Source organism: Halichoerus grypus, chromosome 6, assembly GCF_964656455.1.
Source record: "Halichoerus grypus chromosome 6, mHalGry1.hap1.1, whole genome shotgun sequence".
In the NCBI taxonomy this organism is placed as follows: Eukaryota; Metazoa; Chordata; class Mammalia; order Carnivora; family Phocidae; genus Halichoerus; species Halichoerus grypus.
Genome location: NC_135717.1, coordinates 25953521 through 25975072, shown reverse-complemented (window position 1 = coordinate 25975072; position 21552 = coordinate 25953521). Strand labels below are relative to the sequence as shown.

At 45.7% G+C, this 21552-nt stretch overlaps 1 protein-coding gene, 1 long non-coding RNA gene and 1 pseudogene across 7 annotated transcripts in view; 1 reads left to right on the top strand and 2 right to left on the bottom strand.

Moving 5' to 3' along the window:
- Positions 1-21552, top strand: part of VPS35L (VPS35 endosomal protein sorting factor like) — a 114180-nt gene that overhangs the window by 70206 nt on the left and 22422 nt on the right. For 5 of the 6 annotated variants that reach the window (XM_036076018.2, XM_036076017.2, XM_036076022.2 and 2 more), the window contains 4 exons: positions 1753-1816; positions 4111-4209; positions 5749-5826; positions 6582-6696. In XM_036076018.2, coding sequence (XP_035931911.1) covers positions 1753-1816; positions 4111-4209; positions 5749-5826; positions 6582-6696 — 356 coding nt within the window. The remainder of the gene's footprint in view (positions 1-1752; positions 1817-4110; positions 4210-5748; positions 5827-6581; positions 6697-21552) is intronic. The other variant, XM_036076019.2, reaches the window with a different exon arrangement.
- LOC118525332 (uncharacterized) lies at positions 1774-15374 on the bottom strand. Its single transcript, XR_004912100.2, has 6 exons — positions 15278-15374; positions 14054-14160; positions 12367-12450; positions 5536-5673; positions 2608-2971; positions 1774-2188 (listed from the first exon to the last, which is right to left on the bottom strand). It is a non-coding gene; the product is annotated as an uncharacterized LOC118525332 (long non-coding RNA).
- Positions 7297-9559, bottom strand: LOC118525329 (Y-box-binding protein 1 pseudogene; annotated as a pseudogene).

Here is a 21552-nt window from a genome sequence, read left to right as displayed (position 1 = left end):
GAGACACTCAATCGACTGCACCACCAAGGCGCGCCGAGATGGCAGATGTTTTTACAAAGGGATTTCTGTTGAGAGGAAAAGGCGTGAACTCAAACTCCACGTCTCCTGGAGATTTGAGAGCAGCAGATACAATAATAATGAGTTCACTCATCCAGTAACATAGCCTTTACATTTTTTCTCGTTATTAGCCAATTACTTGAAATTCAAATGAAATGGCTTCTCTTCCTTACATGAAGGGCTCTAGGTGTTTAGTAGACCTGAGGCTCAGTCCTGTGCGTTAGCCGTTAGCCTTACTTCTGGATCAGAGGCCAAACTATCACTCCTTTGCTTTCTAGTTTTTTCCTTTACATGTTTCCATTTGATTGTGTTTGAAGCAGTTCCTGCTCATTTGTGGCTGAAATTTCAGTCCCCACAGAATTTTTAAGCCCAGCAGCTTGAGTCACTGGAAAATGTTACAAGAATGGAGAAAACGGTTTTGGAACTTAACCATCAGCAAAATGAATTGTATTTCTTTTTTTTCTTCTGAATTTTGGAATCTTTATTTTTATGATCTTGTGTTGTCGACCTCTTGAATAGTTACCAAAATAAAAATATTAAGACTTTTTGTAATACATGGAACCATACGCTTTTTAGTTGGACAAAAAAAGAAATAAAGGCACAAAACACATCAGAAAGGCACTTGTCTTAGTAGGATACCGGGTTTTAGCTTCGGTAAAATAGAAAGTTTATTTCTGTCTTGCTAAAGGTGTGAGATCAGATGGGGTAGGGCCGCTCTGCTGTAGAGCACCACCCAGGCTCCTTCTGTCTTGTTGCTCGGCCATCCCTCTGGGGTGTTGCCCCTGTCTTGCTGGGGGAAGCTGGCTTACCTCGACCATGTCCAAGTACAGCCTGCGGGTATTGGAGGATAGTAGTTTTCTTTCTGCGAGAAACTTGGACAGCTCACCCTCACTTGCGCTCACATCCTATTGGCCAGAACTGTCCTATGGTCACACCCAGCTACAGAGGGGGCTGGGAAATGGAGTCTCAAAGAATGAAAGGGACATTGCTTTGTTAGCGGACAGAATGCAGTCTTTGCCAGGGACACGGAAAGGACAAACCAACACACAAAACTTGGCTTCTGTTTCTCTAGGCTCTTAAGGTTTTAAAAAAAAAAACTGGGGGAACTATTAATAGGCCTTCACATGTGTAGTCGAAGCTTAAGGACGTGACATTGTCTTATTTATGTTTGTATTAATACTGCTATTAAATGGAGGCAATTGCGATCTGTAATTTACTTGAAGATGCCTCCCCAAAATGAGCTGGATTGATGGATGGAGAGGGAAGCGGGTAGTTATGTGATAAAGCAAATATAGTAAAATGATAATGGTGGGATCCTGGTGGTGTGTATATGGGTGTTTGTTGTAAAATTCTTTCGACTTTGCTGCTTGTTTGAAATTTTCTATCCTGAAATGTTGAATACAAAAATTTGCAGTTGGACCTTGCTGTCCAAATTCCAAGGGAAAGAAAGTTTCCTTCTCCTTTGCTATTAATAAATATCCTGAAAACATCATCTTTGAGAGAGATGAGAAACACACTTAAATTATGTTCATTTAGATGATACATTTTCATCAGAAGGAACACAGCCTGTTGGGAGTGTTTTAAATCTAGAAAATGCAAAATGTTCTTACCTGTTAAATTGCTTACTTCTTACATATTCTTTAGAAACTTATATTTATTACCTCAATGTTAATTATGTACCATTACTGATTTTAGTGCACTCACTCTTGAGGATGAGAAAAGAATGCTGGCATATTTGATTAATGGATTTATAAAAATGGTAAGTATTGGGGAAGAAGTTTCAGGGTACTTGGAAATGTGATGTAATTGTCCTTAACTCCAGTGAAAGCAGTTAACATTATGTTCCCTGGTGCTTTTCATTTTTATTAAGATAAGAGGAAATTAGAAAACATCTTATATTAGCCAGCACTCCCCCGGGGGCAAAGAGAGCCAAGACAAACTGGCCTAAGGAATAAAAAAATGTGTCATCAGGACCTGCCGTCTGTGTGTCTTGGGCTCGGGGTTCCGCTCACTCGGTGTCCTCCCAGACAGGCTCACGCCCCTGAAGAGCTCCAGGTTCCCAGCAGGAAGGGCTCCAGCAGAAGTCCTGGGATTGAGTCTCCAGATGAACTTGGGTCACCTGAACGAATTGCTGCAGTGGGGGGGAAGGAACACACTGACTGGCCAGGCCTGGGGGACATATGCACACCTGCACAGCCCCAATCATGTGGACCCTGGGAGTGGGGAGTAGGGGCTCCTTGAGGCACCCGATGTGCTGCTCATCAGGTGATGGTGAACCAATGCTGGGGGGAGGGGCAAAATTGGTGCATAACAACTCACCCCAAAACTTAGCAGCTTTTTTTTTTCTTTTAAGATCTTGTTTATTTGTCAGAGCGTGCACAAGTGCGGGGGGGGCGGGCAGAGGGAAAAGCAGATTCCCCGCTGAGCAGAGAGCCTGGAATCATGGGATCATGACCTGAGCTGAAGGCAGACGCTTAACCGACTGAGCCACCCAGGCGCCCCAAAACTTAGCAGCTTTAAATAACAGTGTCTTATTAATTCTTAACAAACCTGGAGGTTGACTGTGGAGCCAGGCTGTTCCGTGTACCAGGATCGGGGCCATGGAGGATCCAGGACAGCCTCGCTCCCACTCCCGTGTCTGGGCTCTTGGTGCTGGCTGTTGGGGCCTCATTTCTCACCAGCGTGGCCTCTTTCTGCTGTTCTGCCATCATCCAGCTGTCTCAGCCGAGCTCTTTTATATGGTGCGGGCATGGACAGAAGCTGCAGGGCCTTCTAAGACCAAAATCCAGCAATCACACAGTGACCAGTGCCACATCCTGCTGCATTCTGTTGGTCAAAGCAGTGACCGGGGCTGTGGCCTTGGAGGGGGGGGGGAGTAGACTCCACCCCCAGGTGGGAAGAGTCCACAGGGACGCTGCAAAAGGCCAAGCAGAGTGGGAGGGGTTCTTGCAGCCTTCTTTGGGAACAACCCCACCATCCCCTCCTAGCCAGAACCACCTTTGCTTTCATTCTTCATGCACAAAGCTAAAGTAACAACTGCTGCCAGTATCCTGTTTTAATACAAGTGTCAAGACAAAAGCTGACCAAGAGGAAAATAGAGCACTTTGAAAAGGACCCTGAAAATGTGACTTGTTCCACAAGAGGGTCAGTGTCATCGCTCACCTGACTCTGTGGGTAAAACAATCCATTCTGATGCAAGATCAGAATTAACCCTTCAGTTGTCATGGGAGGAAATGCACCTTTTACCAGGTGACTCTCCTTGCCTTTGATTTATGCACTGATTGGGTGGTATTTTACCCCTTTATGGCTTTGTCTGAGAGCCACCAAGTTAGAATGGAAAAGAATATGAGGAAATAAGATGTGAAACCTGATAGCTGTAATGGAAATAGCAATGTTAAGCCTCCTCTGGGCAAAAATGATTGCTGTAACAGTCAAGTTTGTCCTCCTAACGAGCTGTTCGTAAATTTGAAGAAATAGAAGAGGGGCTTTTTATTGATGGAGAAACTTTCACCTATGGCTCCAGCAGCCACCCGTTAAGTTGCTGAGTTTGGACTCCCCATCAGGAAACAGAAAGGTGTGGCTCTTATTAGGGAAATCCCTCTGACCAATGGCTCCCAATAACCAAATTTATGTTCTGTGAAAAGGCCACAGCTGACAAACAAAATTCCATTATTTCCTTTCCAGGGGTTTCCTTCTAGCCTGGGAAATCCGGTTTACATTCTGAGATTCTGTTCTACTACCCTTTGGTCTTTTTATGTTCTACTCCAGTGCTCATGTCATAAAGAGGAGGTGGTAATAGTAATATCGCAGTTATATGCTGGGCAAAGTCACGTAAAGTCTAATTGGAGTAAATTCCAGTGTGTGTGTGCGTGCGCACGCGCTTGCATGCATGCATACCTTGGGCATTTCCACCCATTCATACTGGTGGGATTTTTGGTGACTTGTCATCGCAGACTTGCCCTACCACTCGAAGCTCAGGGAAACTCTTCTCAATGGTGTGTGCTCACAGGTCCCTAGAGATAACATTCTCAGCATCTTTTCTCTTGCTTCTAGGTTTCCTTTGGCCGTGATTTTGAACAACAGCTCAGTTTTTATGTTGAGGCTAGGTCAATGTTTTGCAACCTGGAACCTGTTCTTGTGCAGTTGATTCACGTAAGGATTTTCATTTATTCGTTTCTTTTCTCAATAAATATTTATTATCTATATGCCAAGCATGGAGTTTAATCTGGGAGTCTTGTGGCCCCATAACACCTATTCTTTAGGGCATAAAAGGTGGTTTCTCAAAGATTAATCAAATCTGCAATTTTGCTTAAGTCTTTGGTTGTTTTTTTTTTTTTAACCTCTTTTTCTCTGAAATGAGCATATTCTCATTCCTGTATGCCAGCAGCAAAGTGGGTTGCACTGATGAGTTATAGAAATATTAACCTATGGCTCTAATAGCTTAACCAGAGTCTGAGCATTGTTGGATCTTGGTAGCTTTTCATGGTGCCCCCAGGCCAAAAGAAGGAAATAACAGTTCTGTTGATTAAGAAGTTGGACTCAAAAACTTAAGTATTTATGCCGTAACAACTGGATAACTCTTTCAAATAACAATATGTGAATTGAATGAAAAATACTATATTTTTATTCTTAAATAATTCTAATTACTAATAAGCATGTGTACCTGTTGGGCACCATACCACTTCTCAAACCTTAGCATCAGATTAGCCTCACTACCCTTGTTCCCTGTTCCACACTGATTTTTCTTTCCCCACATTGCTTTTTGCATAGTACTTGTTTTTTGTCAGAGCAGCTGCTGAAAACCCAGTTTCCAAGGTAGGACATCGCTGTGAGGAACAGGATGCAGTCCGGTGTTGAATCTGTGAGCTACCTCACGCCGGTGCTTTCCCCAGTGCTCAACAATTGAACATTGCTCTGTTTTCCTAAAACATTGTAGTGCCCCTATGAGTTTGCTCCAGCCCTCGAAGATGTCATGGTACACAGTTTGGGAACCATAGGTCCGAACTTTTCATATTTGTGGAAAGATTCCCCACGGCTTTGTTTCATGTAAATTCAAGGAGAGCAACCTTTTTATATATTTGTTTGCTGCTTAGCAGGTTATGTGGCATTACTGAACTTAAGACCTAAAGGTAGAGACCTCCTCTGTAAGTTGGGGGAGGTAACAGTGCCCACCTTGGTAGGGTTGTGGGGAGTAAGGGAGCTGATGGATGTACGGCTCTTAGAACAGCACCTGTATGCTGTGAGTATGACGTGGTAGGTCTTGTTTTTGTTCTTACGCTTCATGTTAGTATTGCATAGGGGAATTGTGTGGTGGCTCTCGGGTTTGGAGGCTTCTCTTAGGATCTCTAAGATCTCAAGCTTAGTGTGTGGGATTTCTGGAAATGAAGTAAACCCTGGCTATTCATTAAACCAGAAAATGGTCATTCACTATGCCAACTGACAGGCATGACTAACTCAGTGAGTGCCTTTTGTTCTTACCGTGTTGGAGATGTTTGCTCAAGGCTGAGACTGAATCAGGCCTGATGACCCCTCTGGCATGTCAGGGTTTGGAGCTAACCAGTCTTGGCCCCACATAGCTCGTTCTTATTGACTTGTTTGCAGTTCATGTCCAGATCTCTATGGAAGACGTTAATCTGAGTCAGCCATCATTCCATAATTACTTCTATTTTTTTTTTAAATTAATAAATCCAGAGTGTAAACCGGTTGGCAATGGAAACAAGGAAAGTAATGAAAGGAAATCATTCCAGAAAGACGGCTGCCTTTGTCCGGGTATGTTCTAGAGATAAGCCTCCCAGACTTGGCACTCCAGTGAGTTGTTTCATTTGCAAGTTTCTAAGTTGCTCTTCCCAGAAAAAGACAAGTGTGTCCTAGGGGTGGTTAAGTATCGATTTTCCAGATTAATTTTTCCTTGAGTACCTATGAACAAACCACTTTTCTTGATATTTTCAAAAGAAATGATCAAAGTCTCCATTTGGATACGTGTGATGGGAGTTGGGGGTTGGGGTTAAGAGGTGGATTGCAGTTTTGTACTGGCTGAATTCTCTCTGGCTCGTGCCTGTACCTGGAAGATCTTTTCATCAAAGCAATCCATATCTGTGTTTTTAAAAAAATGGAATGGGACCAAAAAGAGGACAGTGAGAAATGAGCATACTGTCCCTGCCCTGACTTCATACCTCTTTTCTTAGAGCCAACCAGCTCAAAACCTTTTCGAGCAATTTCTTCTAATTACCACATTTTTAAGTAATTGGTTTAAAAGTCTGCTTCTTGCTCAATGGAAAGCATTACCTACTTACTTCCTGCTATGACAGATGAGGATTTATTTTTCTTACCCCCTTACGCCCCTTATTTGCCTGTCCCCCTCCTCCCAAAGAGGCAGCTGGAGTATGCTGCAGAGGCGAGAGGAGAAAATTGGGGTTCAGAATGAGGAGATTTCATTATTTTCAGTGTTTTTTACTTGAAAATATGTGATGGATGAAAACAGGAGGACCAGGCTGCAGCGAGGGTGTTTCTTCCCTTCCTTCTAGGCCTGTGTTGCGTACTGCTTCATCACCATTCCCTCCCTGGTGGGCATCTTCACGCGCCTCAATCTCTACCTGCATTCTGGTCAGGTTGCCTTGGCCAACCAGTGTCTCTCCCAAGGTAAGCCCATCGTTCTCTCCTGGGAGCATTCCCTGGCTCCTTAGGGAAGCCGACTCGGGGGTGTGTGTGTGTGTGTGTGTGTGTGTGTGTGTGTGTGTGATTCCTCTAAGAAGGAAAGAAAGAACTGATCGAGAAATGATGAGTTTTAAATCTATTTCTGTAGCGGGAAGCACACTGGACGTGCCCACATTTATAGCATCAGACAGATGGCAGCCTGACGCTATTTTCCTGTAAGGCCTTCTGAAACCTGCCTCGCACAGGCCAGGGCAGGCAGCTTGACACCCCCAGAGAGGTGTGCTTAGAGAATTTTACAAGTTAGGACTGCTTCATCGCAGCACATGACTGTTTATTTTTTGCGGATGTTTGTTTGTTTGAAACCCCAGAGACCTACAAATAGACGCTAATAAGTATGGAAAGAATACTCTCTACAGCTTGCTGTTAGTGATAAAAATTCTGCTCAGGGCCCATTTCTGTATGAGGTAGAGGAGCCAGATGGTTTATTTGGGAGGCAACCCCCGAGACTGTCAGTCACGTGATGGGGGCTGAGACAGGGAAGGGAAGGAAGCCAACGAAAGGTGCGCTATTGGGCAGGTTACCACTGTGGGCAGCTGAGGTACATTCCCACTGGGGACTCTGGGAGGGGGTGTCAGATGGCCTTGGCACTGCCCCACTTGAGGGGCAGGGGAAGTGGGTTATTGACTCTTTTTTTTTTTTTAATTTAAGACCTTTATTAACGGGTGCTTGCCATTTGTTGATTTTTAAAAAAAAAAATCAAGTTGTAAACTTTTATTACAAATTAAAAATGAGGTTCTTAAAAATCTCAACTTGACCAGATATGAAACAATTTAAAAACCTTTAAAGGTGTATTGAGAAAAACCAGGTTTTTTGTTTTTGTTTTTGTTTTGCTTTGTTTTAAAGATTTTATTTATTTATTTATTTGACAGAGAGATAGCGAGAGCAGGAACACAAGCAGGGGGAGTGGGAGAGGGAGAAGCAGGCTTCCTGCCGAGCAGGGAGCCCGATGTGGGACTCGATCCCAGGACCCTGGGATCATGACCTGAGCCAAAGGCAGACGCTTAACAACTGAGCCACCCAGGCGTCCCTGTTTTTGTTTTTTTTAAACACATTTGTCATTACCAAAAAGAGACATCTTTAGGTAAAAATAATAAAAACCCCATGCTGCATAGATAATGCAGATAGTTCTCTTTATCTGGTCAGTGGGCAGAAAGCAAGCACTTAAGGTCTTCAGCTCCAGTCTTTTGTTCATTTCTTATTGCTGGACTTTCATCTTCATTTCTTTGTGGTGGATGACTAAACCGGATGATGGTAGAGATGGTAAGCCGGCATTTACTCAGCCCCGCCCGGCTCAGCCTCGGGAGCGAACGACTTCTCAGCTGGTGGATCGGCTGCTTTTGTCTCTTGGCCATCTTGTGGTTTAGGGTTTTTTGGGCATCTGCGTCGGTAATTGAAGTCGCGGCAGTACCGACGTTGAGGTGGCTGCTGACCTTGGGTCTCATCTCCTTGATTTTCCTTATCTTCCTCATTGCCGTCCTCTCTAGGCTGTCTTTGGCGAGGAGGACCCTGCGGAATCGTGGTCTGTAACCCGGTACATATTCTGTCTCACTGGTCTGCCTTGTTCTCCTGCACCCTGGTTGTCAGCACCTTCCATCACTTCTCCCTGCACAGGAGGGTTGGAATACGGTGGTCGACGCCCACAGGGTCTCCGCATGTAGTAAGGTGGGAAGCGTCGCCTGCGGGAGGGCCGGCGTGGTTGGGCCTGGCCTTCGGGAGCACTTTCCGATCCCTCGTTCTTTTCCGCACTCTCACTCTTCTGGTAATTCTGCTGGGAATTGCGTGGAGGACCCCTGCGACGTGGATAGCGTCTATACTGGTTACGGTCTGCTGCGTATTTACTGCCTGGCACTGGAACTCCACCCGGGCCCGTCACATTTGCTGCCTCCGCACCCTTTTCTCCTTCAGCCACATCAGACTCACAGTCTCTCCATCTCCTACACTGCCAGGGTACTTCCTGCGGTTATCCTTCTTTACGGCAGTCTGGTGTACAAATACATCTGCCTTGGTGTCATTCCTGTTGATGAAACCGGATCCATTTCTTACATTGAACCATTTTACTGTTCCCAAAACCTTTGTTGTGATGACCTTCTTGTCCCCGCCGGCAGGCGCTGCCCATGTGAGGCTGCCCGTGGTGCCGGGCTTGGTGTGGGCAGTGCTGAGGGCGGGGGCCGCCGGGGTGGGGCGGCGGGCGGCTGCTGGGTCTCAGCCTCGCTGCTCATGGTTGCGGTGATGGTGACTGGGGCCGGCGGCGGTGGGGATGCTCAGGGCTCTCTGGGGTCCGCTCTCCGCTCCCGCTACCGATCGACCTCGGGTTATTGAGTCTATTCCATCTGTCGTCGACTGAGGGCTGTTTCTAGATCATCACCTCCCCGGCTCCCTCTCCTGCTCTGTACTCAAGCCAAGAGAAAGCCCTCAGGCAGGTGTTTGCTACAGGATGTGCTTGTCGGCTCCTGGGACAGTGTGTGTCAAGGGCTGGCGTGCAGAGCCTCGGCAGCAAGGTGGCCGTCCAGCAGAGATCCAGGCACCGTGGCTGGAGCGAGCCCTTTGCACATACTGTCTCATTTCATCCTCCCAACAGCCACGTGAGGCAGTCCTGGGGTTGGTGCCTCCTTTCTCAGGTGAGAACCGAGGTGGGGAGGGGCTCAGTAGCCGGCCCTCAGCCCCCGCTCTGTCGGACTCAAGGCCGGGCCCTTCACCGCTGTGATAGAGCATCTGCAGGGCACAGTTGGTTTCTGTGGCACCGAACGAGGTGGGCCGATGGTTTCAGTGATGGTCTGCCTTCCACTCCCATCTCCCACCTGACCTCACAGTTTATAACGCCGGGGTTGGCCGTCCGCCACCGGCCGCCGTTGCCCTGGGTGGGTTCTCTGGGTTGGTTGGAGAGTGGTCCTTGGCGTGGCAGTTCTGGAACATTGATCTGTATCTTTGCTCACCTGGGGCAGCTCTGGGCGCCGAGGCCTTCAAACGTGATTGCTACCCACGAGCCTTTTCAAAGTCTGTTGAGTTTTGCTTTTGACTCCTGGGGACTCCAGTAGCTTCCCACCACACGTGGAATTACATCAAACACCTTGCGTGTGAGTCTTCAGGCGATCTGGTGCCTGCCTGCCTTTTGTCCTCATCTTACGCCATTCTTAAGCCACACTGGCTGGCTTCTGTTCTTTGAACATAAGAAGGAGTATTCTAATTCAGAGCCTTTGTACTTGCCATTCCCTCTTTCTAAAATGATCTTCCCCCAGCTGCTTAGTTTTGTTTTTGTTTTTGTTTTTAATTACCAAGCAGGTGATGAGAATCAAGCCTCCCCTGGTGAGGGTAGCTTCTGCTGTCCACTCTGGCTAGAAGCACCACTCTGGCTGAATGCACCTTCCCAGTCTATCATGCTCTGTGCCATCCTCCTCGTGATCGTCATTATACTTCTGATCTGTGTGTTTTCTTACCGTATGTGTGTTGCTTATCCACTCTCCCCACCTGTCTTTGTTGTGTGTTGGTAAACGTGGAACTTTCTCCTAGTGCCTGCTTTGGTAAGCATGATGGGTTAGCAAGAAACAAGGTGAAACAAAAATGAACAGCCACCACCAAAACCCTGATGCTATGCAAAATGAAGATTAGTTTGGATTGATTAATTAGCTTAGATTGATGTAAGAAACTTAAAATCTTATTATAAACTGGTTCCCTCTTAAAAAGTTCAAGAATAGTAGACTTAACGTGGGAACTCTCGAGTTCTGCCTAACTTAAAACATTAGGAATGGATAGCTGCTGATGTCAAAGCTATGAACTGTAAGGAGAGGCTCTAGAAGCCTAGATCTTTCTTCTCCCAACTTAGAAACTAAGGACCATGATCTAAAATATTATAGATCCCAGGCAAGCTTATTAGGACTGGACCCCAGATGAGGCTTCATGCTATTTAAAAAAAAAAAAAGGCAAAACAAAAATTCTTAAGCTAAATAAAGGCTCCCCCATCATCAAAGATTTGCTGCTCCAAGAACTATTTGACAAGAGCCCTGGGTGGCTTTTGCTCTGTTGTGCTGCCCCGTGATGGCCTCGGTCCACACCCGGAGATAAGCGGTGTCAGAACAGCCTGGTACACACTGGGTGGGTGGGTGGTGCCCTCGGTGTCCGTGCCCTGGACTCCTCGTCTGCCTCACCCCACGCTTCAAGCCACTGCAGGAGGGACGGGAATGTGGCGTCCACTTCGTGTTTAATAATTTATCTGCTGATTTTTACTCCAGTCTCTAAATGCTATGGCACTGAACCTTAAAAGCCTATTATTATTGCTCTGAAAGCCACATGCAGCAATTGCTGACCAAAATGAATAATACATTCAATTACTGAGTGGGGGAAGGCTACATATAAATTAAATGAAGCTTGTGGAAATAGGCCGCTTTTGTTCACCCCCATCCCCGCCGACTTCCATACACTCCCCCCTCCACCAGGTGGTTATAAAACAGTCCTCTCGGGGCACCTGGGTGGCTCAGTCGGCTAAGCATCTGCCTTTGGCTCAGGTCATGATCTCAGGGTCCTGGGATCGAGCCCCACATCAGGCTCTCTGCTCAGTGAGGAGTCTGCTTCTTCCTCTCCCTCTGCCCCTCCCGCCATCATGTCTTTTTTCTCTCTCAGATAAATAAAATCTTAAAAGGGGCGCCTGGGTGGCTCAGTTGGTTAAGCGACTGCCTTCGGCTCAGGTCATGATCCTGGAGTCCCTGGATTGAGTCCCGCATCGGGCTCCCTGCTCGGCAGGGAGTCTGCTTCTTCCTCTCACCCCCCAGACCCTCCCCCCTCTCATGTGCTCTCTCTCTCAGTCTCTCTCTCTCAAATAAATAAATAAAATCTTTAAAAAAATAAAAAATAAAAAATAATAAAATCTTAAAAAATAATAATAAACCAGTCCTCTCCCCCCGATTCATTTTCTAGTCTCCCTGATCCAGCCCCAGTTTGTATCTTCTTTATTGGGCAGTGGCTTTACCGGGACTGGGTCCAGCCTGACATTAAACTCCTGTTGAACTCTGTCAGCCCTGTTTGGGATGCTGATGAAGGCTTTTTACAGGGGAGGCCCAGTTCTGGTCCTTTGGACATACTGGTGTAGCACGCGGAGTGGATTGTCGGGGGGCCAGAGTGGGGGAAGGGTGTTGTTCCAAAGCCACCAGTTGGCCCCAGTAGTTAGGAGAAACAGAGGACTCATGCTTCTCACCTGGGAGATGCCTGTGGACCTTTTCTTTCAGCCAGTTCACTAGATAAGTTCTTGCTCTTGTTTGTGACCGGTTCTTTCTAGAAGATTATTACCAGGCCACAGCAAGAACAGATTCTTTTGCCCTTTATTTTTGTCTTTGTTTCTTTATCTTTCTAGTTTCTAATCTGAGAAAGGAGGGTGTTTTACAGTGGAAGTATTGTTGAAGCTTGGTCTTAGAAGGGGAACATACATTTATCGGGAGGAGTGGGGAGGGAAGAAGGAACCGTTGGCATTCCAAGTGGGGTAAAGGGCTTGAGCAAAGGCATGGGAGGTGCGAAAGCCCATGGCGTGTTTGGCCAACAGCAGGATGTTGGGATGCATCCCTCATGATGGTGACTTTTAGGTCCCCTGGTCCCGACTCTGCCACTTACAAGCTGGATGCCCTCAGACGAGTTGGCCCTTTTGTGCCTCAGTTTTCTCATCTGTCAAGTGGAGATCTCATCTGTGGCACCTGTCTGTCGCAGATTAAATGAGAGAACGTACTTAGAGAACTTGGCTCGCTGGCACATGGTAGCTGCTCAGTTAATATTAACTCGTCTAATTGTCTCTCAAAAGACAGAAGTACATTGTGGAGCTCTACATACAATGACAGCTCTGTGGGTTTGGGGCTCTGAAAGCAAACTTCTCATCTGCAAAACCTTGAGAAATCCACAGGAAAGCTTATTGTTCTTTTAAGATTAATCCTGCCAAATTATCTTGGAAAACAAACAAAAGAGGTCTGCGATTCCTCCAAAGATGAAATGATAGAGAAAACAATTCAAGCAAAGTATTTTTGTTCTTTTCATTAATAATAATGCTTTCCACTATTATTAATAGTGCTTTCCAGAATTATCTCCCCCTCCTTTAAGTTTTACTTTTTTTATTTTATTTTTTTGCAACTTCATCCTTTAGAACATGGCTCACAAGCCCCTTCTTAAGGAACACCATTCTTGGCATCTCAACCCCCAAACAAAGAGTTAGGTCAGGTTATTTTATAGGATGTGTTACCCTGACTTTGCCCTCACTGGACTAACCACTGTTGTTATTTAACAAGTAAATATGTAAATAATTGTCTGCTTTTCTCCCCTGCAAGAGTATCTGCTCCATGAAATCTTTTTTTTTTTTTTTAAAGATTTTATTTATTCATTTGAGACACACAGATACAGAGAGAGAGAGCATGAGCAGGGAGAGAGGCAGAGGGAGAGGGAGAAGCAGGCTCCTCGCTGAGCCAGGAGCCCGATGTGGGGCTTGATCCCAGGACCCTGGGATCATGACCTGAGCCAAAGGCAGACGCTTAACCATCTGAGCCACCCAGGCGCCCCTGCTCCATGAAATTTTACCTACCTTGTTCGACATCGCGTCCCTGGCACATTGCCTACCACATGGGTGCTCAAGAAATGTTGAACAAATGAGTGCTAATCATACAATAATAATGGTTGATAATTCTTAATGATATTGATACATATAAAATGATACCAAGCCTTTCATGGTATGGACATAACTCCTAAGGGACCCTGTTGTTCAGAAGCAAGTCCCCTTAGAACCCGCCTAGTAGGGTTTTTTTTTTTTTTTTTAAAGATTTTATTTATTTATTTGACAGAGAGAGAGACAGCGAGAGAGGGAACACAAGCAGGGGGAGTGGGAGAGGGAGAAGCAGGCTTCCCGCCGAGCAGGGAGCCCGATGCGGGGCTCGATCCCAGGACCCTGGAATCATGACCTGAGCTGAAGGCAGACGCTTAACGACTGAGCCACCCAGGCGCCCCCGGCCTAGTAGGTTTTAAATACTTTATTTTCGTAGTTTCAGATAAAAGAAAGCAGGTGAGGTTCAAACGTACACTGAGGTGCGTAGACCTGTTGAAAGAAGCTGTTGTGCTGCTTTGATCCGTAAGGACCTCGAAGCAGCACAGAGGAGAGGGGAGGGTGAGGCCTGCTGTGATGAAGCCCACTGGCTACTGCGGACCATCACTGCTAACAGAGGAGGCCTGGACGGTAGTGCGGAGGCGAGAAATAATTTTTTATCCCCTTCCTGGAGAGTAACGAGTGGCTTGTGATGGAGAAAAATGGGCTCCGTCCACTTACCAAGTCTCTGGAGTCTATGCTTTAGGTCATATTTACCAGTTCCGTTGACAGACCGTCCTCTGAAGGATACATCTGATGTGACTGTTTTCTCAGACCTTGAGGCCTCCCTGGTGATCAGAGACAAAGCAGGTTATTTTTGCTGGCACAGTTCACAGGTGGGCAGGTGGCATGAAACTGGTTGCCCACATCCCAACACGCATGGGCCATCCACTTTAGGGAGTATAAGGGCCTGGGATGGATGGAACCCACAGAAAAGGGGCAGGGGAAAAAAAAAAAAAAAAAAGAAAAGGGGCAGGGGAGAGTCTCCCCATAAGTGCACTCAGCTCTTTATATTAGTAAATGTCTCCGATTTGCCTCCTCCTGCCAGCATTCTTGGCCATTTTTTACATGCAAGCCACCGTGCCACGCTTTGTGCAGGAATAGGAATGCACTTAAAGAGACTGCATGCTCGTAGGGGAGAGCACATCGGTTTACACTTACACAAGGCAGCTCGTGATAAATGTGCAAGATGTTCATAAAACATGCAACAGAATTTTAGAGGAGAGAGAGAGAGGACCCTTGGCTTGGAAGAGCAAAAAAAAAAAAAAAAGAAAAGAAAAAACTTCATAAAAGAGGTGGCATTGAAGAGCCTGGAGGGTAAGGGAGGGTGTTTATACGCTGCAATGAGGCAGAGGGTATTCTAGGCCGAGACAGGAGTGGAAGCAAAGGCTTGGAGGCTGGAAACAGTGCATCTGGAAGGAATGAGCAGGAGATCAAGTTAGGAAGATAGTTTGGGGCCTGACAAGAGACCTGAATTCCTGGCAAAACAGTCTAGTCTTACTCAGTATGTAGTATTTGCTAGGTGTTTTATGTTCGTTTTACAGATGACGAGACTAAGGCTCCGGAAGTGTCACAGGACTTGCCCAGGAACATCCAGCTCATAAGTGACCTGATCTGACTTCCCGTGGTCTTTCTACCCCTGGGCTTCCCTGAAGTTAGGTTAGCTCCTGTCAACCACAATACAAAGTATTATTTCTGGCCTGGGTGCCTGTGGTTGCTGGACACCAATTATTATAGATTGAATGTTAGATAAGGTTATGTAGAAAACAAAGAACAGAATTAAGGTGAGAGAAACTTAATCCTTTCTGCTCAGGGAAATCCAACCCTAATTTCCACAGAGACACCTTTACAGCCTCCTGTGAGCTACTGCAGGGATTTTAGAAACGTGTGTTGACTGTGCATTACCCCAAAGACAGGAGTCAGGTACGTGGATGGCATATTGGAATCGAGAAATCATTTCTATGACCACAGTGGACTTTTCACAATGCGTTGATACTCCGTGACTGGAAAGGGCATTCTGCATAAACCAGATGGCAAAATCAAGGTTAGATTCAGCTGTCATTGATAACAAGTAAGCATTTGAGAATAAAGTATTTAATTATTTCTAGGCACTCATATTTTTAAAAATCTTATTCTTATACATATTATCAAAACAGTGGCCCCTTAAATCCTCAAACTTAACTGCTGTAATAACGGTCTATTACAGAAACACAGTTTAGTAATAAACAGCATTAATCTCTGTGGTTAACTCACCTGTGGATAATAACTTGGCCATTTGGCCCATGAGGCTTTACCCAAAGGCAACCCCCCGCCCAAGATGACGGTGCATCTTGATTGCAGAGTGGAGTTCAGCCCGCTGCAACAGAAATACCATAGACGGCGTGGCTTCAGGGACGGACATTTGTTGCTCACAGTTCTGGAGGCTAGAATTCCAAGATCAAGCTGCCAGCAGATTCAGTGTCTGGTGAGGATTTTCTTGGTTCATAGGCAGCCATCTTCTTACTGTGTGCTCCCATGTGGAAGGGGTGAGAACATTCTCTGGGGCCTCTCTTATAAGGGCACTAATCCCATTCGTGAGGGCTCCACCCCCATGATCTCATCACCACCAAGTCCCTGCCTCCTAATAACCACCTTGGGGGGGGGGAGGGTAGGATTTCAACATACGAATTTGGGGGTGTAGGGAGGACTTTAACACTCACTCCAAAATACAAAGTTTGAGGTAGTGGGCTCTGTCCCGATGTTACATCTATAAATAGTATCCACTATACTGCTGTTGTCACTCCAAACCTCAGCTTATCTAGACATGGGAAATGTTGAAGATTGGTAAAGATGTTCAGCAATATGGAGAGAGTGTAACCAGAATCCTGCTTTAATCAAGTATATTCAAGGGACCGGAGGGAATCTTTCGCCCTCTTGTGACGTTTTGTCCTAAGAAATTGTGATGTTTCCTTTCCTAGAGTTCCCTGGCCTAGGAGCTGTCCATCTCCGTTGTCCGGGAGGGCATGTGATTTCCCTGAGGTCTGTTTGGGAGTGGGGCAAATTGCTTCTGAGCTCTTGTTTAGCCCTGGGAGTTTAGGACTCCGAAGAATAGTAAAGATTTCCGTTAGCACTGACCTAATGCATTATTGAAAAAAAAAAACAAACCGCTTCTGATGGTGGGTTATCGCTTCTTGACTGTCTCTTATGATTCATGTACTGAGTCCCATTCTGTATTGACAATGCCAGGGACACACAAGGATGACCTTACTCTCAGAGGTGACAGTTCCAGTTTGAGTTTATGTTCTCTTGTACGGAGGGTGATTGGGGGTACTGTTCTGTGTCCCACTGAAAAACAGGCAGCCTGGACGTTATTCTAAATCTTAATGATTTTTATGAAAAAAAAAAAAAAAAAGGTATGTGCTCATTTGAAAAAATTCCCACAAATAAATGTAGAACTTAAAAAACGTAAAAAGCCTCAAAATAAAAGTCACCAGTAATCTGCTCTGTTTCCTCCCTTCCAAAAAATAGCCATTGTTTACGATTTGGATAGTTGTCTTTTTTCTCCATTTAGAAATATTCGTTCTCATGCTCTCTCATCCGCTTTCCTTCCCTCCCCATCTCTCTATATTCTTATATATACATGCAGTCCCACCACCCTTAAGAATGGATTGTGTCTTCCACAATGTTTTTCAGTTTGCTTTTTTCACTTACCAGTAAATCTTGGTCTTTCCCCTGCCGCCCCTCCCCACTTACCCATGTCAGTATATAAAGATCTACCTCATTGTAATGGCTGTTAATTGTTCTATTTCATTTCCTTTTCTTTTTGGAAGTGCTATAAATTTTTTCCCCCACCCTCACCCCTCCATTTTTGTCTTAAACTCCTATTGAAAAATATTTGCACTCTTTCCAGTTTTTTTTTTTTCTCTTGCCAACAATGAGCAACCAGCATCTTAATTCTGAGCCATTTTAAAGCGTTCTAACAGTTGTCCAGTTGACGGCTATTTTAGTCTCGGGAACATGGAACCCTATTGTTCAGACAGAGTCCTATGCAGAGCCTTGGTGTGCAAAATAGATAGCAGTGGGCTCTTCAGGTGAGCATGCCCGTGGGAAGCCACTAGCCCTTGAGCTGTCTACTGGAGCTAGAAAAGGCTTCAGAGCACACAGTGAGACCTTCTAAAGCCTTGAGAAGAATCTCTGCAAGTGGAGCCATCTAGAGAGCTTGAACCCTGAATTAGGACTCACATCATGGAGCAGCGAACCCGCGAGGAACTGTCCGGGCGTGTTGGCTGTGGGGAGCAGAGCAGTATGCTGGGCCTCCGGGAGGTGTGCGCCACCCTTCTTGCCTCGTTTTTGCACCCAAGGAGGGTGCATGTCCCTTCGAGCAGCAGGAGTGCTAAGGCCCACAGCAGCGGGTGCCCCACCTCTGGTAAAGAAGGAAGGGGAACTCTTCAGATACCCCTTTGACCATCGGCCTGTCTACCTCCTTGCCTCACTTTCTGTTTCGAACACTCCTAGGATTGAGAATGTTATAACAAACTTGTATTGCCTTTGTGTGCTCAAGAGAAATAATTTTTAGAGATTTAAATGAAAATTCCCAAACAGTAACTTTGCAGGAAGTGGAAGATCCTAGTTTCCTTCACCCTCAGCCACCACTCTGATACCACACTACTTTGGCCTTATATTGTCTCACTTTTTCTACGCATCTCCATAAGCACATACGCTTTCTTCTTACAAAGACAGGCTCATGCTATACACAGGTATGTATCATTTTGTGCTTAGTACATCACAGACGTCTTTGTACATCCAAACATACAGATGTACCTCCTCCTCTTTATTAGCTGCATCATTTCCACGGTATGACAGTGCAACGGTTTTAACTAGTCCCTTATAGCTGGGTTGTTTGTCCAACTGAGCTTGGAGTTGATACAAAGATACCTTTGTCCTCAGAGAGGAGCGAGTAGGCAGCACGGATAATCCAAACACAGCTCGCCTAGTATCTTCAACTAAGCCCTCATTTCAGCTTCTGTTCACATCTCACCTTTTCCCAGGGTTTGCGAGTGACCTCTTTTCTTGACCATTCTCTCCTTTTGGTGGCTTTATGGTTTGGGTGTGTGTGACTGCTCGTGTCCTTGCAGAGGCCTCTGGAATATTCTCCTTTGGTGTTCTGCAGACCCTTTGAAACTGCCCAGACTGGGAAGCAGGAGAGCATGAAATCTCAGAAAATTATCAAAAATCCTGTGATAATTGTTTTTGCAAGCTTCCCTGGCCCTTACTGTATCTATGAAGTGACAAGGCTGAGCTCTGGCTGAGCTTCCTTGCTGCTGACTACTTGTGTGTGCTTCTGGCCGAGTGTCTCCAGGTGAAACCTTTCAGAGTGCACCAGTCACGACGGGGAAGTCATATTCTGCATTTATCCGAACAATTTAGAACAGTTTCTTGCAAACCTCTTGAATTCCAAAACTCACTAGAGAAGCTTGTTTAAAGAAACAAATGGACTAAGTGATGAAGGTGGTAAATTTTATGTGATACGTATTTTGTGTCCCCCCCCACACACACACACACAAAGAGAAGAAAAAGCAAATGGACCAGATTTCACTTAGTAGCTATGAGAAAAAGATGAAGGTGTACTTTATGTGCAATGATGGAATGATCTTTTTTTTTTTTTTTAAGATTTTGTGAGAGAGAGAGAGAGAGGAGGAGCAGAGGGAGAGGGACAAACAGACTCTACATTGAGCACAGAGCTGATGTTGGGGCTCGATCCCACGACCCTGAGATCATGGCCTGAGTGGAAATCAAAAGTCGGATGCTTAACAGACTGAGCCAGGTGCCCCAGTGATGGAATCATCTTGAAGACCTAATGTTAAGTGTGAGGTGGGGGTGAAGGGAGTTGCAAAATGGTGTCAAGCAGCAGATAGTATGCTTTGCCTCAGGGAAGGGTAGCTGGATGGCAGGGGATGGGAGTGAGGAGTGTTGCCTTTGGAATTTTGACTCCTGTAGCTCTAGTACCTATTCAAAGCTTTTTTTTTTTTTAAGTTAGATTTCCAAGCTTCTATTTGGATAGCGTGGTTCGTACATTTAAGGTGGCACCTGGGAATTCATAGATATTTTTTTCAACGACAGCTTAGTGAGATCTGATTGATTCATGTATCATAAAATCCATCCTTCTCCTAAGCGTACAATTCAGTGGGCTTTAGGGCATTCACAGAGTTGTGCAACTGTCGTCACTAATTCCAGAACATTTTCATCACCCCGAAAGGCAGTCCCTGATCCATTAAGTAGTCAGTCCCTGTTCCCCTCTCCCAAGCTCCAGGCAGGTACCCATCTACTTTTTGTTTCTCTGGATCTGCCTATTCTTACTATTTCGTGTAAAAATGCAGTCTTACAATACAGGTCTTTTACGATCGACTCCTTTCATTTAGCATCACGATTTCAAGGTTCACCCATATCGGAGCCAGTACGTACGTTCAGAGGAGCTGCCGGGTCCTGAAAGCGGCTCTACCGTGATACATTCCCATCGGCGATATTGAGCCTGGGAACCTGTTTTTTTTGGCAAGGCTTCTGATGATTCTTGTGATAAAGCGGTTTTGGAAAACTGGCTCTGAGAGGAGCTCGGTGTCTCTTCCTGGGAGCAGGGATGCTGGCTGTGTCTGCCCTCGGCCAGTAGCCGGCAGCACTGAAGGACACGTCAGAAGGAGCTCTAGGGTGGGGCCAGCTGGGCCTCAGTGGTATTTTTGGTTTTCTTTTCTTTTCTTTTTTTTTTTTTTTAAGTGGGTTGTGAAAAAGAAGGCTCGTTGCTCCATGAAACCTCAGAAGATTCAGGTAGAAAAAGATACAGCGTAGGGAAGCTGGTACATATACCTGCTTTTTCCTTCCCCCTGTGAAACAGGAATAATAGTCTTTGTGGATGGCAATCTGATTTCTCCTTTTTCTGTAGGTCTTTAAAACAAAACAAGGGGTGCCCGGGTGGCTCAGTTGGTTAAGGATCTGACTCTTGATTTTGGCTCGGGTCCTGAGACCTGCACTCAGCGGGGTTTCTGCTGGAGATGCGTGTGCTCTCTCTCTCTCTTTAATAGCCACAAAAGTGTTCTATGGTATTGATGAGATTATTCCAAACTCCATGAGGAAAAACTGTTTTCATATACAGTAGGATTTGAGCCCTAATTACGAAGTCGAAATTGAGAAGTATCCTAGATGAGATTTTATATATGGAGTAAGTCTTCTGAGGATAGAAATAAAAATCTGCTTTGGAACACTGGAACATTGCCTGCCCCAACCCCTAAATAACTGTTTATTTTAGCTCTCTCCTTTGGAATGGGAACTGAGTGGGGCATTTGTGAGGAACAGAGCGCCGGGCACAAAGCTGCTCCCTCTTTAATGAGGCATAATAATAGGCACTTTTCTTGGGGCCACTTGGTAACAAACACATAAATAGAATAAATAAATGGTCTTTCACGTTGTTCTGAGCAGAGTTTTGGATTCCGCTGAGAGAGGCTCTTCACCTTGTCCATTATGGACTTAATGTTTTCACCAGAAAGCAATTCCTATAGAGCCATGGGGACAGAGAGCTTTTCCCGCAGAAAGAAGACAGCCAGACCTGGTGGGGCCCAGGCCTGCCTGAGCTTAAAGGGGGGTAATGTCAGTGGTGAATTCAGCTCTGTTTCTTTATTGTGTAGTGTGGTTACATATCAGTGACATGCAATGTATCACTGTAAACATTTTTCAGTGTGCAGTTCACTGGCTTTAGGTGCATTCACAATGCCGTGCAACCCCCTCACCCCTGTCCATTTCCAGAACATTTTCCTTATCCCAGACTGAATGAAAAGCACAGCCCTGAAAACAGTAACTATTCCCCGCTCCCCGTCAGCTCTCTGCTCTACGAATTCGACTCCTCTGCCTCATGAAAGCGAAATCCTATGCATTTGTCCTCTTGTCTGATCTATTTTCTTAGCATGGTGTTTTCAGGGTGCGTGCATGTTGGGGCACGTGTTAGAATTTCCTTCCTTCTCAGGCTATCCCATGGAGTGGATGTTTCGCATTTTGCTTATCTGTTCCTCTGCTGGCGGACGCCCGGGTTTTTGCCGCCGCTTGGCTCTTGTGACCTGTGCTTCCACACACACTCTTGCACACGTACCTGTTTGAGTCCCTGCCTTAATTTCTTTGGAAGGTATTCCTGGAAGTGGAGCTGTGGGGTCAGGTGGTAG